Genomic DNA, 13,105 nt, shown 5'->3' on the forward strand with positions numbered 1-13,105 from the left:
GTTGCAGGAGGGGTGTGATTGGCAACTAAATATTCCTGGATTTCGTTGCTTCAGGTGTGATAGAATCGGAGGGAGAAGAGGGGGAGGTGTTGCATTGCTTGTCCGAGAAAATATTACAGCGGTGCTTTGGCAGGATAGATTAGAGGGCTCATATAGGGAGACTATTTGGGTGGAATTAAGGAATGGGAAAGGTGTAGTAACACTTATAGGAGTGTATTGTAGACCACCTAAGGGGGAGCAAGAATTGGTGGAGCAAATTTGTCAGGAGATACCAGATATTTCTAGTAAGCACAAGGTTGTGATTGTGGGAGATTTTACTCTTCCACAAATAGACTGGGAAGCCCATTCTGTAAAAGGGATGGATGGTTTGGAGTTTGTAAAATGTGTGGAGGATCGTTTTTTGCAGCAATACATAGAAGTACCGACTAGAGAAGGGGCAATTTTGGACCTCCTGTTAGGGAATGAGATAGGTCAGGTGACAGAGGTATGTGTTGGGGAGCACCTCGGGTCCAGTGATCACAATGTAATTATGGAGAAGGATAGGACTGGACCCAGGGTTGATATTTTTGATTGGAGAAAGGCTAATATTGAGGTGACCCGAAAGGAGTTAGAAGGAGTGGATTGGGACAATTTGTTTTACGGAAAGGATGTAATAGAGAAATGGAGGTCATTTAAAGTTGAAATTTCGAAGGTACAGAACCTTTATGTTCCTGTAAGGTTGAAAGAAAAGGTTAAAAGAGCCTTTGTTTTCAAGGGATATTGGAAAATTGGTTCGAGAAAAGAGAGATATCTACATTATATATAGGCAGCATGGAGTAAATGAGGTGCTCGAGGAATATGAAGTATTTTAAAAGAATCTTCAGAAAGAAATTGGAACAGCTAAAAGAAGATATGAGGTTGCTTAGGCAAGTAGGGCGAAAATAAATCCAAAGGGTTTCTACAGTTATATTAATAGCAAAAGGATAGTGAGATATAAAATTGGTCCCTTAGAGAATCACAGTGGACAGCTGTGTGTGGAGCCAAGAAATGAGGGAGATTTTGAACAATTTCTTTTCATCAGTATTCACTAAGGAGAAGGATATTGAATTGTGTAAGGTAAGCGAAACAAGTAGGGTAGTTATGGAACCTATGATGATTAAAGAAGAGGAAGTACTAGAGCTTTTAAAGAATATAAAAGTGGATAAGTCTCCGGGTCCTGACTGGATATTCCCTAGGACCTTGAGGGAAGTTAGTGTAGAAATAGCAGGGGATCTGACAGAAATATTTCAAATGTCACTAGTAACGGGGATGGCGCCGGAGGATTGGCCTATTGCTCGTGTAGTTCCATTGTTTAAAAAGTGTTCTTACAGTAAACCTAACAATTATCGGCTTGTACGTTTGACATCAGTGGTGGGTACATTAATGTAATGTATCCTTAGAGATGGTATATATAATTATCTGGATAGACAGAGTCTGATTAGAAGCAGTCAACATGGATTTGTGCGTGGAAGGTCATGTTTGACAAATCCCGTTGAAATTTTTGAAGAGGTTGCTAGGAAAGTGGATGAGGGTAAATCAGTGGATGCTGTCTAAATGGACTTCAGTAAGGCCTTTGACAAGTTTCCACACGGAAGGTTAGTTAGGAAGGTTCAATCGTTAGATATTAATATTGAAGTAGTAAAATGGATTCAAAAGTGGCTGGATGAGAGATGCTGGAGAGTAGTGGTGGATAACTGTTTGTCAGGTTGGAGGTCGTTGGAGGTCCAATGTTGATTTTCATATACATTAATGGTCTGGATGATGGGCTGGTAAATTGGATAAGTATGCAGATGATACTAAGGTAGGTGGCGTTGTGGATAATGAAGTAGGTTTTCGAAGCTTGCAGAGAGATTTAGGCCAGTTAGAAGAGTGGGCTGAACGATGGCAGATGGAGTTTAATGCTGATAAGTGTGAGGTGCTACATTTTGGTAGGAATAATCAAAATAGGACATAAATGGTAAATAGTAGGACATTGAGGAATGCAGTAGAACATAGTGATCTGAGAATAATGTTGTATAGTTCCCTGAAGGTGGAATCTCATATGCATAGGGTGGTGAAGAAAGCTTTTGGTATGCTGGCCTTTGTAAATCAGAGCATTGAGCGAAGGATTTGGGATGTAATGTTAAAATTGTACAAGGCATTGGTGAGGCCAAATTTGATTTGTGTACAGTTTTGGTCACAGAATTATAGGAAAGATGTCAACAATTTAGAAAAAGTATAGAGGAGATTTGCTAGAATGTTATCTGGGTTTTAGCACCGAAATTATGGAGAAAGGTTGAACAAGTTAGGTCTTTATTCTTTGTACTGTAGAAGGTTGAGGGGGACCTTTATAGATGTATTTAAAATTATGAGGGTGATATACAGAGTTGACGTGGATAGGCTTTTTTCATTGAGAGTAACGGAGATTCAAACAAGAGGACATGAGCTGAAAGTTAAAGAGTAAAAGTTTAGGGTAAAACGAGGGGGAATTTCTTTACTCAGAGATGGTAGCTGTGTGGAATGAGTGGTAGAAGCAGGTTCGATATTGTCATTTTAAAAAAATTGGATAAGTATGTGGACAGGAAAGGAATGGAGGGTTATGGGCTGATTGCAGGTCTGTGGGACTAGGTGAGAGTAAGCGTTCGGCACGGACTAGAAGGGCCGAGATGGACTGTTTCCGTGCTGCAATTGTTATATGGTTATTATATGGTTATACGATTGGCGAGGGTGCAGACGCGATTTACCAGAATGCTGTTTGGATTGGAAAACATGTCTTACTGAAATAGGTACAGCGGGCTTGAACCTTTCACTTTGGAGCGACGAACAACGAGAGGTGACTTGATAGTGATGTGCAAGTTGATAAGAGACATGGATTGAGTGGACATCCGGAGAATTTTTCTGAGTAGAGGAAAGCACGGGGTGGGGGGCGGGGAGCTGCTGTCAGGATAAGGATTTTTACACAGACAGTGGCGGGTATGTCGGCCCGATCAGAGCTGTTGGTAAAGGCAGACACATCAGGAGCATTTAATAGAATCTTAGATAGAGACTTGTCAAGTGTGAAGTGTCTGCTGTGTGTGCGCGTCTTTGTGTGTATGTGTGTGTGTGTATATCAGTGTGTCTATGTCTGTGTGTGTGTCTCTTCGTGCGTATGTGTGTGTATCAGTGTGTCTATGTCTGTGTGTGTGTCTCTTTGTGTGCATGTGTGTATGTGTGTGTGCATCAGTGTGTCTATGTCTGTGTGTGTATGTGTGCCTGTGTGTGTGTATCAGTGTGTCTATGTCTCTTTGTGTGTATGTGTGTGTGCGTGTTCGTGTCTCTGTGTCTGTGTGTGTGTCTGTGTGTGTGTCTGTATTTGTATGTGTGTGCACGCGCGTTTATAGTGAACTGAGGAGTTTGGCAGAACAAAGTGATCTGTGAATGCAGATCCATAATTCGCTGAAAGTGGCGTTACAGTAGACAGAGTCGTAAAGAAAGCTTTTGACATTTTGACCTTCATAAATCAAAATACTGAGTGCAGGAGATGTGATATTGTGTTAAAAATTTTTTTGACACTGGTGAGGCACAGTTTGGAGTATCGTCTGCAGTTTTGGTCACCTGTGCGGCTGTGGTCCTGGTTCAGGTCGATGGGAGTAGGCAGTTTCAATGCCTTGGCGCGACTGAATTTGCAGAAAGTTCTGTGTTTGTCCTGCACTATTCTGTTACACAGGTCGGGATTTGACTCTCGCTGCCTGCCCGTAAGGAATCTGTCAGTCTCTCAGAAGTTCAACACTCGGTAACCCAATACCCAATTCAGATTCGGGAACTGCTCGTCAGAACCATCCCTGCTACAGCGTTATTGCACTCTCTCCTCTCTGTTTAGTACCCCTGAAACCCTCTAGCGTGTACTCTACCTTCATGGCGTTATTGAACAGGTTACCCACGCTTCTGAAACAGCCTGACTCCAGCCGGTACTTAAGCAAGAAAGAGGCGGCCTGCTGCAGGACAGAGTCATCGATGAAGATGTAGGGCTGGGCGTGCAGGAAAGACTTCAGCACGAAGGCAGTGAGCCTGCGGGAGGGAGGAAAGAGGCAGGGGTGAGGCGTGGCAAATCTCCAGGTACCAGTCTTTCCCTGTCCCTCGCTTACTCTCCTCACCTCCCCTTAGTGCCCCATCCACTTTCCCCTTCGCTCTTCCTCCATTCTCAACCCCTCCCATTCCGTCTTCATCCCTTTCCCCGTCCCCTCCTGTACACCCAACCCCTTCATCACCCTGTTCACTCCCCCAGTTCCCTTTCCTCCCCGATCCCCTTCCGTCTCATCCTCACAGCTTTCCTACTCCCCTCCCTATCATTTCTCCCTCTTCCTCTTTCTCCATATCATTCTCTTTCCCTCTCCTCCCCACTCACGCCCCCACCTCGTCCTCAACGTGTTACTGTCTTCCCACTCTGTAGGTCTGCGACTCCAGGGCCGTGGACTGGAGGTTCAAGGAGTGTGTGTGTGTGTGTGCGCGCGCGCGCGCGAGAGAGAGAGAGAGAGAGAGAGAGAGAGAGAGAGAGAGAAGAGCATGAGACAGAAGCAGAATTAGGCCATTTGGCCCATCGAGTCTGTTCTGCTTGGAAAAGGAGTTGTTGCAGTTTTTCTGTGTGTAAAACAGAGGAGCATCTTGGGCATGATTTGGGCCACAGATGTAAGGAAAGATGCGCTGGAATTGGAAAGTGTCCAGAGGAGGTTCAAGAGAATGATTCTGTGAATGGAAGGGGTTACTTATGAGGAAGGTCTGATGGCTCACTGGAGTTTAGAAGAATGAGTGGGGGTCTCATTGAATTTTGTCGAGCACTGAAAAGCCTCGATGGAGTGGACGTGGGGAGGATATGTCCAAGGGGGGAGAGTCTAGGAGCAGGTGGCATCGCCTCAGAACACAAGGTTATCACTTTAGGACAGAAATTAGGAAGAATATATTTTCTAGAGGGTGTGGAATTTGGATTTCACTGTCACAGACCGCTGCGGTAGACAAGTCGTCGGGTACATAAAAAGCAGAGGTTGACAAGTTCTTGCTTAGGCGGGGTATCCAAGGTTACCGGGAGAAGGCAGGAGAATGGAGTTGAGAGGGTAATTTGTTTATTGAGATAGAGTGCGGAATTTGAACCGTGCCGTCCCTGATTTTATCCTAGTTTAATCACAGGACAACTTACAATAACCAATTAAACGACCAATCGGTAACTCTTTGGACAGCAGAAGAAAAGTGGAGCACCCGGGAGAAACCTATGCGGTCACGGGTTAAACTTACAAATTCCTTACGGACAGCGGCGAGAAATAAACCGGGGTTGCCAGTGTTGTAAATCATTGTTCAAGCCGCCGTATTACCGTTCCATCTCAATCCGCCATGATGGAATGGCGGAGCAGTCCCGATGATTAATCCTGCTCCCACATTTTATGGTCTGATCGCGCGCTATTTTGTCGCTGGAAACCGTGGTGACCTTTGTGGGCAGCCTCCCAGCTCATCCTTCCGTTGCTTTGGCTGTTCGGAGATCAGAATTGGGACTTAAAGTCAAAGGCTTTAACGTGCGGAATATAAGCCAGGGTCTTCCGTGGGCAGCCCGCAAGTGTCGCCAGGCTTCGGGCGCCCCAATCGGCTCGCCCCACAAGTTACAACCGGTTCGGGCAACTTTGGAATGTGGGAGGAAAGTGCACCACACAGAGGAAACACACGGGGTGACGGGAAGAAAATACCAACTCCTGACAGACGGAAGCGGGAATCGAACCCTGGCGCGGTCATATTATTGCACTCACTGCTGGGATCAAGGGCTGCACTCGCCACAATCTGGCTCATCCTCCACAACTTTCTTCTGCCTGTCTCTTTTGTTTTCTCTCCCTTTCCCTCACTGCCGGAACAAGAAATGGGACGTACTGACTTTCCTCATCGACCCACGATGAACAGACAATGCATCTAACCACGTGCTTCAACATAGAGGCGGCAAATAAAGCCCATAGGAACATAACATATAGGAACAATATTGCGCCCTCATATACAAAATGCAACAGAATTTAATTTCATTCAACTATGATAGATGAAAACGAGGGCATCAGCGTTCCTCTGAGGCCAAGGAACAAACCCTAACAAAAATAGCACAAATAGCGCATAACCCATCCTGCCATTTCTCCCATCGAATGCGGGAGCGCAGTACCGACGGGAGAGGCCAGCAACCAGCCGAGCGTGGTCGCCACTCTGCACCGCCTCAAGTGTCTCCTCCTCACCTGGTCTGTGTCAGCAGACAAGCCCTCGGCTTCATGTCTAGTCTGCATAACGACCGAGTGTACACAACTCCCATGCCGAATCCCCATCCAGCAGTCAAAGTTAACAGGCCAGCGACAGCTTACGTTTTCGCTTAACATCCCGACTGATCAAGAACCAATCAATCTCTACTTCATATATATCCGATGTTTTGGCTCCACAGCCGCCTATGGCAACGATTTCCATAGATTCACCACCCTCTGGCTAAATAAACTCATCCATATCTCCATTCGTACCTCTGGCTAAATAAACTCATCCATAACTCCATTCGTAAAGTACGTTCCTCTATTCTGAGGGAGTCCCTGCACCCACACCCCCACTCCCTGTTGAAAACATGCTTTCTACATTTCCATCACCCAGCCTTGAACAAGAGCGTGATCTAGATTTGGGTTCCTTCAGCCGGGGCTGATAATCGGGACAAGCTCCTGTTCAATTCTCCCAATGGCGTGCTCTTCAAATAGCCTCTGACAAACAAGTCCAGCTTCTGATCTTCACGTGTGGCTTAGCTACTGAGCCCACCGGAACTGTTTCTACTGACAGCAGGAGTTGAAAAGCTGGGTTACTGGCGGCTTAAAATCGCTTCGGGGCGATGGATTTATTGGATTTATTTACAGATACAGTGTGGAATAGGCCCTTTGGCCCTGAGGCCTAACTGTGTCCAACTACCCTCACTTAATCACGCGACAATTTACAATGACCAATTATCCAATCCAGTACTTCTTTGGACTCTGGAGGGAAACCATCTGGAGAAAACCCACGCATTCCGCAGGGAGGACATACAGACTCCTTACAGATAACGCAAGGAATGAAATCCAAAATCTTGATCCCGAGCTGAAATAGCGTCACGCTAACTGTTACGCTACCGTGACACTCATTTTGTTATTGTTTCTCCCTTGTACCTCGTTAATGCAGTTATGTGTGGAATCATCTGTCTGAGTAACATGCCAACAAAAGCTATTAACTGTGTCTTGGTGCAACAATGAAACAATTACCAGATGCTTCCTGACCCACCCGTCAGCAGTGGTTGGCAGCTTATACAGGCGAAGGGAAATTCTGATCTCAAACTTCCGCTGTCCTGCGACTCTACTCACTAATACGTAAACCACGAAAGAAATACCAGAACTGGAATTGCTAAGACAGTGAACGCTGGCCGCCAACTCGTACAATGCCGCTGATGCCAAATTCTATCGATCTCTGCCGTTCCTTTGGGCTCATCAGTTGTGTGAGAGGAGAGTCTACAGCCTTGGCAAGAGCTTGCTCTCCATATCGTACTGTCCTGGCTTGTGTATCTAGGCGGCTGGGACACAATATCCATCGTTGACTCCAAACGTCCAAGGACTCACAATTCAGACACGGATAAAGCGGTCACTGAGTGTACAATCGCGGTCTTCTGCTTACTGAGTCGATCCACTTCAAAGTTCGACCTGTTGGGCATTCAGAGATGCTCTTCTGAACACTACAGTTGTAACGTGTGGTTGTTGGAGTTACAGTCGCCTTCCCGTCAGCTTGAACCAATCTGGCCAATCTCTGACCTTTCTCATCAGCAAGGCATTTTCACCCACAGAACTGCCTGACTCTCACCGCATCTTTTTCTTTTGGACCCTTCCTCAGCAAATTCTGTCGTGCATGAAAATCGCAGGAGATCAATAGTTTTTGAGACACTAAGAACACCCCATCTGCCACCAACAATCATTCCACGGTCAAAGTTGCTTAGATCACGTTTCTTCCCCTTTCTGACGTTTGGTTTGAGCAACAACTAAACCCCTTGCCTATGTCGGCGTCTTTTTTTTTTGGAATTATTTGTTGCCGTGTGATTGGATAATTATGTATTTGCATTAAGGAGCAAGTGTACAGGTTACCTAGAAAATTGGTCACTGTATATTAATAACATGGGAAAGAGAGGTAATGTTTCATTCCCTCTTCTGTCTTGCTCTTCTCTCTCTATCTCTCAGTCACCTGCCTCCCAGACCCCTCCTCCTGTCCGTCCCTTTCCCTCCCTCCGTCATATGTTTCCCACTTTTTATTCTCTCCCTATCACTTTCCCCCGTCTTTCCCTCTCACCTGCCTCACTCCTTCACCTCGTGTGTGTCCCTCTGTCTGTGACCCCCTGCCACCCCCCTTGTGTGATGTCAGCGACAGACATTAGCGCCATGCCCAACTTCCTTACCACGTGTTCCCCACTCCATCATCGCTTCCGAAGGCACTGAAGGAACCGTCATGGTGTTTGTAGTACAGCTGGAGTTGATATCCTGTGGGAAGGCGAATGGGATTATAATGGGATTAATATACTGAGCCCAGCACGCTGATACAATCATGAAGAAGGCAGGCTAGCAGTTGTACTTCGTTATGAGTTTGAAGAGATTTGACCTGTCACCAAAGACTTCGCAATTTTTTACAGATGTCCGACGGGAGCATTCCAACTGGTTGTTTCACCGCCAGGTAAGAAGCTGCAAAGGGTTCTGGCCTCAGCAAGTTCACTCACGGTCACAACTTTCCCCACTGTCGAGGACATCTTCAAGAGACGGTGTCTCAGGAAGGGGACATCCATCACCGAGGGACCCACACCATTCCGGGACGTGCCCTCGTCTCGTTACTACCATCGGGGAGGAGGTACAGGAGCCTGTCGGCACACTCTCAAGAGCTTCCTCCTTTCCGCCATCAGAGTATCTGAACGGCCAATCGACAAATGCAAAGCAGCTTGCGTCATCAAAGATTAACACAGCCAGGCCCAGGTAGTGAGGAAGCGAGTGGGAATAAAGGGGGCTTTTCTGGTTAGCTGCCGGTGACTAGTGATGTTCCTCAGGGCCCAGTATTGGGACCGCTGATTTTCATATTGTTTGTCAATGATTTGGATAGTAGAATTCATGGTTTTTATGGAAAATCTTGCGGATGATACGAAAATAGGTGGAGGGATAGGTAGTACTGAGGAAGAAATGCGATTGCAGCAGGACTGAAACAAATTGGAAGAATGGGCAAGAATGTGGCAGGTGGAATACAGTGTTGAGAAATGTATGATAATACATTTTGGTTAAAGAAACAACAGCGTGGAATATCATCTAAATGAGGGGGGGGGGGGAAGATTGAAGCATCAGAGGCACAGAAGGGCTTGGGAGTCCCCGTGCAAGACTCCCAGAAAGTTAATATACAGGTTGAGACTGTGGTAAAGAAGCCAAATGTAATGTTGGCCTTCATTTAATAGAATAGACTATTTGTTAAGTGTGTCCTGTACCGATTCCTGTCACAATATGTTGACAGGTCGTCAAGGGGGAATGCCATACAAGATCTAGTATTGGGTAACGAACCAAGTCAGGTCACAGATCACTCAGTGGGTGAGCATCTGGAGGACAGTGACCACCGCTCCCTGGCCTTTAACATGATCGTGCAACAGGATAGAGTCAGAGAGAACATGAAAAGATTTAATTGAGAAAGGGCGAAATATGAAGTTATAAAGCTAGAACTTTCGTGTGTGAAGTGGGATGATGTTTTTGCAGGGAAATGTACTATGGACATGTGGTCGATGTTTAGGGATCTCTTGCAGGATGTTAGGGATATATTTGTCCCGGTGAGGAAGATAAAGAATGGCAGGGTGAAGGAACCATGGGTGACAAGTGAGGTGGAAATTCTAGTCGGGTGGAAGAAGTCAACATACGTGAGGTTTAGGAAGCAAGGCTCAGGTAGGACTACTAGAGAATATAGGGTAGCAAGAAAGGAGCTTAAGAAGGAGCTGAAGAGAGCAACAAGGGGGCATGAGAAGGCTTTGGCGAGTAGAGTAAAGGAAGACCCTAAGGTATTCTTCAATTATGTGAAGAACAAAAGGCTGACAGGAGTGAAGAGAGGACCGGTTACAGGTAAAGGTGGGAAGATGTGCCTGGAGGCTGTGGAAGTGAGCGATGTCCTCAATGAATACTTTTCTTCAGTATTCACCAAGGAGAGGGACCTTGATGACGGTGAGGACAATATGTGCGAGGTTGATGTTCTACAGCATGGTGGGAGAAGAGGTGTTGGAGTTGTTAAAATATATTAATACGGATAAGTTCTCGGGGCCTGACGGAATATTCCCCAGACTGCTCCACGAGGCAAGGGAAGAGATTTCTGAGCCTCTGTCTAGGATCTTTATGTCCTTGTTGTTTACGGGAGTGGTACCGGAGGATTGGAGGGAGGCGAATGTTGTCCCCTTGTTCAATAAAACGTAGTAGGGATAGCCTGGGTAATTATAGACCAGTGAGCCTTACGTCTATGGTGGGAACGCTGTTGGAAAACTTTCATAGAGAAAGGATCTATTGGTATTTAGAGAATCATGGTCTGATTGTGAAGGGCAGATCGTGTTTAACAGCCCTGTTGAGTTCTTTGAGGAGGTGAGCAGGCATACAGATGACGGTAGTGCAGTGGATGTGATCTACATGGATTTTAGTAAGGCATTTGACAAGGTACCACACGGTAGACATATTCAGAATGTCAGAAGGCATGGGATCCAGGGAAATTTGGCCGGGTGGATTCAGAATTGGCTTGCCTGCAGAGAACAGAGGGTCATGGTGGAGGGTGTACATTCGGATTGGAGGGTTGTGACTAGTGGAGTCCCACAAGAATCGGTTCTGGGACCTCTACTTTTCGAGATTTTTATTAACGACCTGGATGTAGAGGTATAAGGATGGGTTGGCAAGTTTGCAGACGATACAAAGGTTGGTGGTGTTGTGGATAGTGTAGAGGACTGTCGAAAATTCCAGAGAGACATTGATAGGATGCAGAAGTAGGCTGAGAAGTGGGAGTTAGAGTTCACCCTGGAGAAATGTGAGGTGGTACACTTTGGAAGGACAATCTCCTGGGCAGTACAAAGTAAATGGCAGGTTACTTGGTAGTGTGGAGGAGCAGAGGGATCTGGGGGTACATGTCCACAGATCCCTAAAAGATGCCTCTCAGGTAGATAGGGTAGTTAAGAAAGCTTATGGGGTGTTAGCTTTCATAAACCAAGGATACAGTTTAAGAGTCGCGAGGTAATGATGCCGCTCTATAAAACTCTGGTTAGGCCACACTTGAAGTACTGTGTCCAGTTTTGTTCACAGAACTGGATGGATCTTTATGTCCTTGTTGGAAGGATGTGGAATCATTGGAACGGGTACACAGGAAATTTCCCAGGATGCTGTCTGGTTTAGAGCGTATGCATTGTGGTCAGAAATTAAGGGAGGTCGGCTTTACACTTTGGAGAGAAGGAGGATGAGAGGAGACATGATAGAGGTATACAAGATATTAAGAGCAATGTATAGAGTGCATAGCCAACGCCTCTTCCCCAGGGCACCTCTACTCAATACCAAAGGACATGGCTTTAAAATAAGGGGTGGGCAGATCAAGGGGGATATTAGAGGAAGGGATTTTACTCAGAGAGTGGTTGCTGCGTGGAATGTACTGCCTGAGTCGGTGGTGGAGGCAGATGCACTAGTGAAATTTAAGAGACTACTAGGCAGGTATATGGAGGAATTTAAAGTGGAGTTTACATGGGAGGCAGGATTTAAGGGTCGGCACAACACTGTGAGCCGAAGAGGCTGTACTGTGCTGTACTATTCTTTGTCCTATGTTCTATGTTGTTTTTTCCTGAGAAAGCAAGGGAGATAATTCTGAGGCTTTATAAGACACCGGTCAGGCCACACTTGGGGTATTATCGACAGTTTTGTGCCCATTTCACAAAGAATGAGTTGCCATTGGAGAAAGAGACGATCACTTATAACAGTGGTAAGGAGGAAATTCTCAGCCAAAGATTGGTGAATCTGTGGAGTACGCTGCTCCAGTCTGCGGTGGGTATATCGACTGCCGTTATACAACACTTTCGATGAATGCATCCTCCAAATCTTCATTTGTATTGTTCATTCAAGATGATTGTCAATACCTTCAAAATCTCAATAGTTTCTAACTTGTTGAAGTACAGAAATCATTCATTTGCCACAGGCAGCTGTGGAGACCAAGGCTTTATCTATATTGAGGGCAAACTTTGATAGATTCTTAATTGTTCAGGGCATGAAGTGATACGGGGAGATTGGGGCTGAGAGGAAAATTGGATCAACCATGATGTATTGGCAGAGCAGAAGTATTGGGCCATATGTTTCAGTTTTTTTTTTCCTATATCTGACGGTCATTTATTTAAGGTGGAATTTGATAGATTCCCGTTCGGTCGGAGCATCAATGAATGTGTAAGAGGACAGGTGTATGGGGTAAAATTGTATTCTGGATCTGCCTTTGGTGTGGACTCGATGGTCTGAATGGCCTAAAACTTCTCTTATGTCTTATGATCTCATTGTTCTATGCCCTGTTCTCGCTGCTACCGTAAAGCAGCAGGTACAGGAGTCTCAGAACTCGCACCGCCAGGTTCAAGAACAGTTTCTATTCCTCAACCACAACATCATAAGATCACAAGACAAAGGAGCAGAAGCAGGCTATTCGGCCCATCGAGTCTGCTCCGCCACCCCACCATGAGCTAAACTATTCTCCCGTCTAGTTCCAATTTCCTGCTTTTATCCGATATCCCTTGATACCCTGACTAATTAGATACCTGTCAATCTCCTCCTTAAAAACCCTCAAGGATTGGGCCTTCACAGCTGTATGTGGCAACGAATTCCATAAGTCCACGACCCTCTGGCTAAAAAAAAAATCTCCTCATCACTGTTTTAAATGTATACCCTCTAATTCTAAGACTGTGACCTCTTGTCCTGGACTCGCCCACCAAAGGAAACAGCCTTTCCACATCTATTCTGTCCAACCCTTTCAGCATTTGAAATGTTTCTATGAGATCCCCTCTCATTCCTCTACACTCTAATGAATACAATCCAAGAGCCGACAAACGCTCCTCATG

The 13,105-nt window shown here is 45.7% G+C and overlaps 1 protein-coding gene across 1 annotated transcript in view; it reads right to left on the minus strand.

Moving 5' to 3' along the window:
- The window catches only part of LOC132385901 (murinoglobulin-2-like), a 100,438-nt gene that overhangs the window by 20,764 nt on the left and 66,569 nt on the right, over nt 1-13,105 (minus strand). Inside the window, 2 exon segments of the mRNA XM_059958140.1 lie at nt 3,888-4,044; nt 8,435-8,516. Coding sequence (XP_059814123.1) covers nt 3,888-4,044; nt 8,435-8,516 — 239 coding nt within the window.

This window comes from Hypanus sabinus (assembly GCF_030144855.1).
Source record: "Hypanus sabinus isolate sHypSab1 chromosome X2 unlocalized genomic scaffold, sHypSab1.hap1 SUPER_X2_unloc_4, whole genome shotgun sequence".
Taxonomy (NCBI): domain Eukaryota; kingdom Metazoa; phylum Chordata; class Chondrichthyes; order Myliobatiformes; family Dasyatidae; genus Hypanus; species Hypanus sabinus.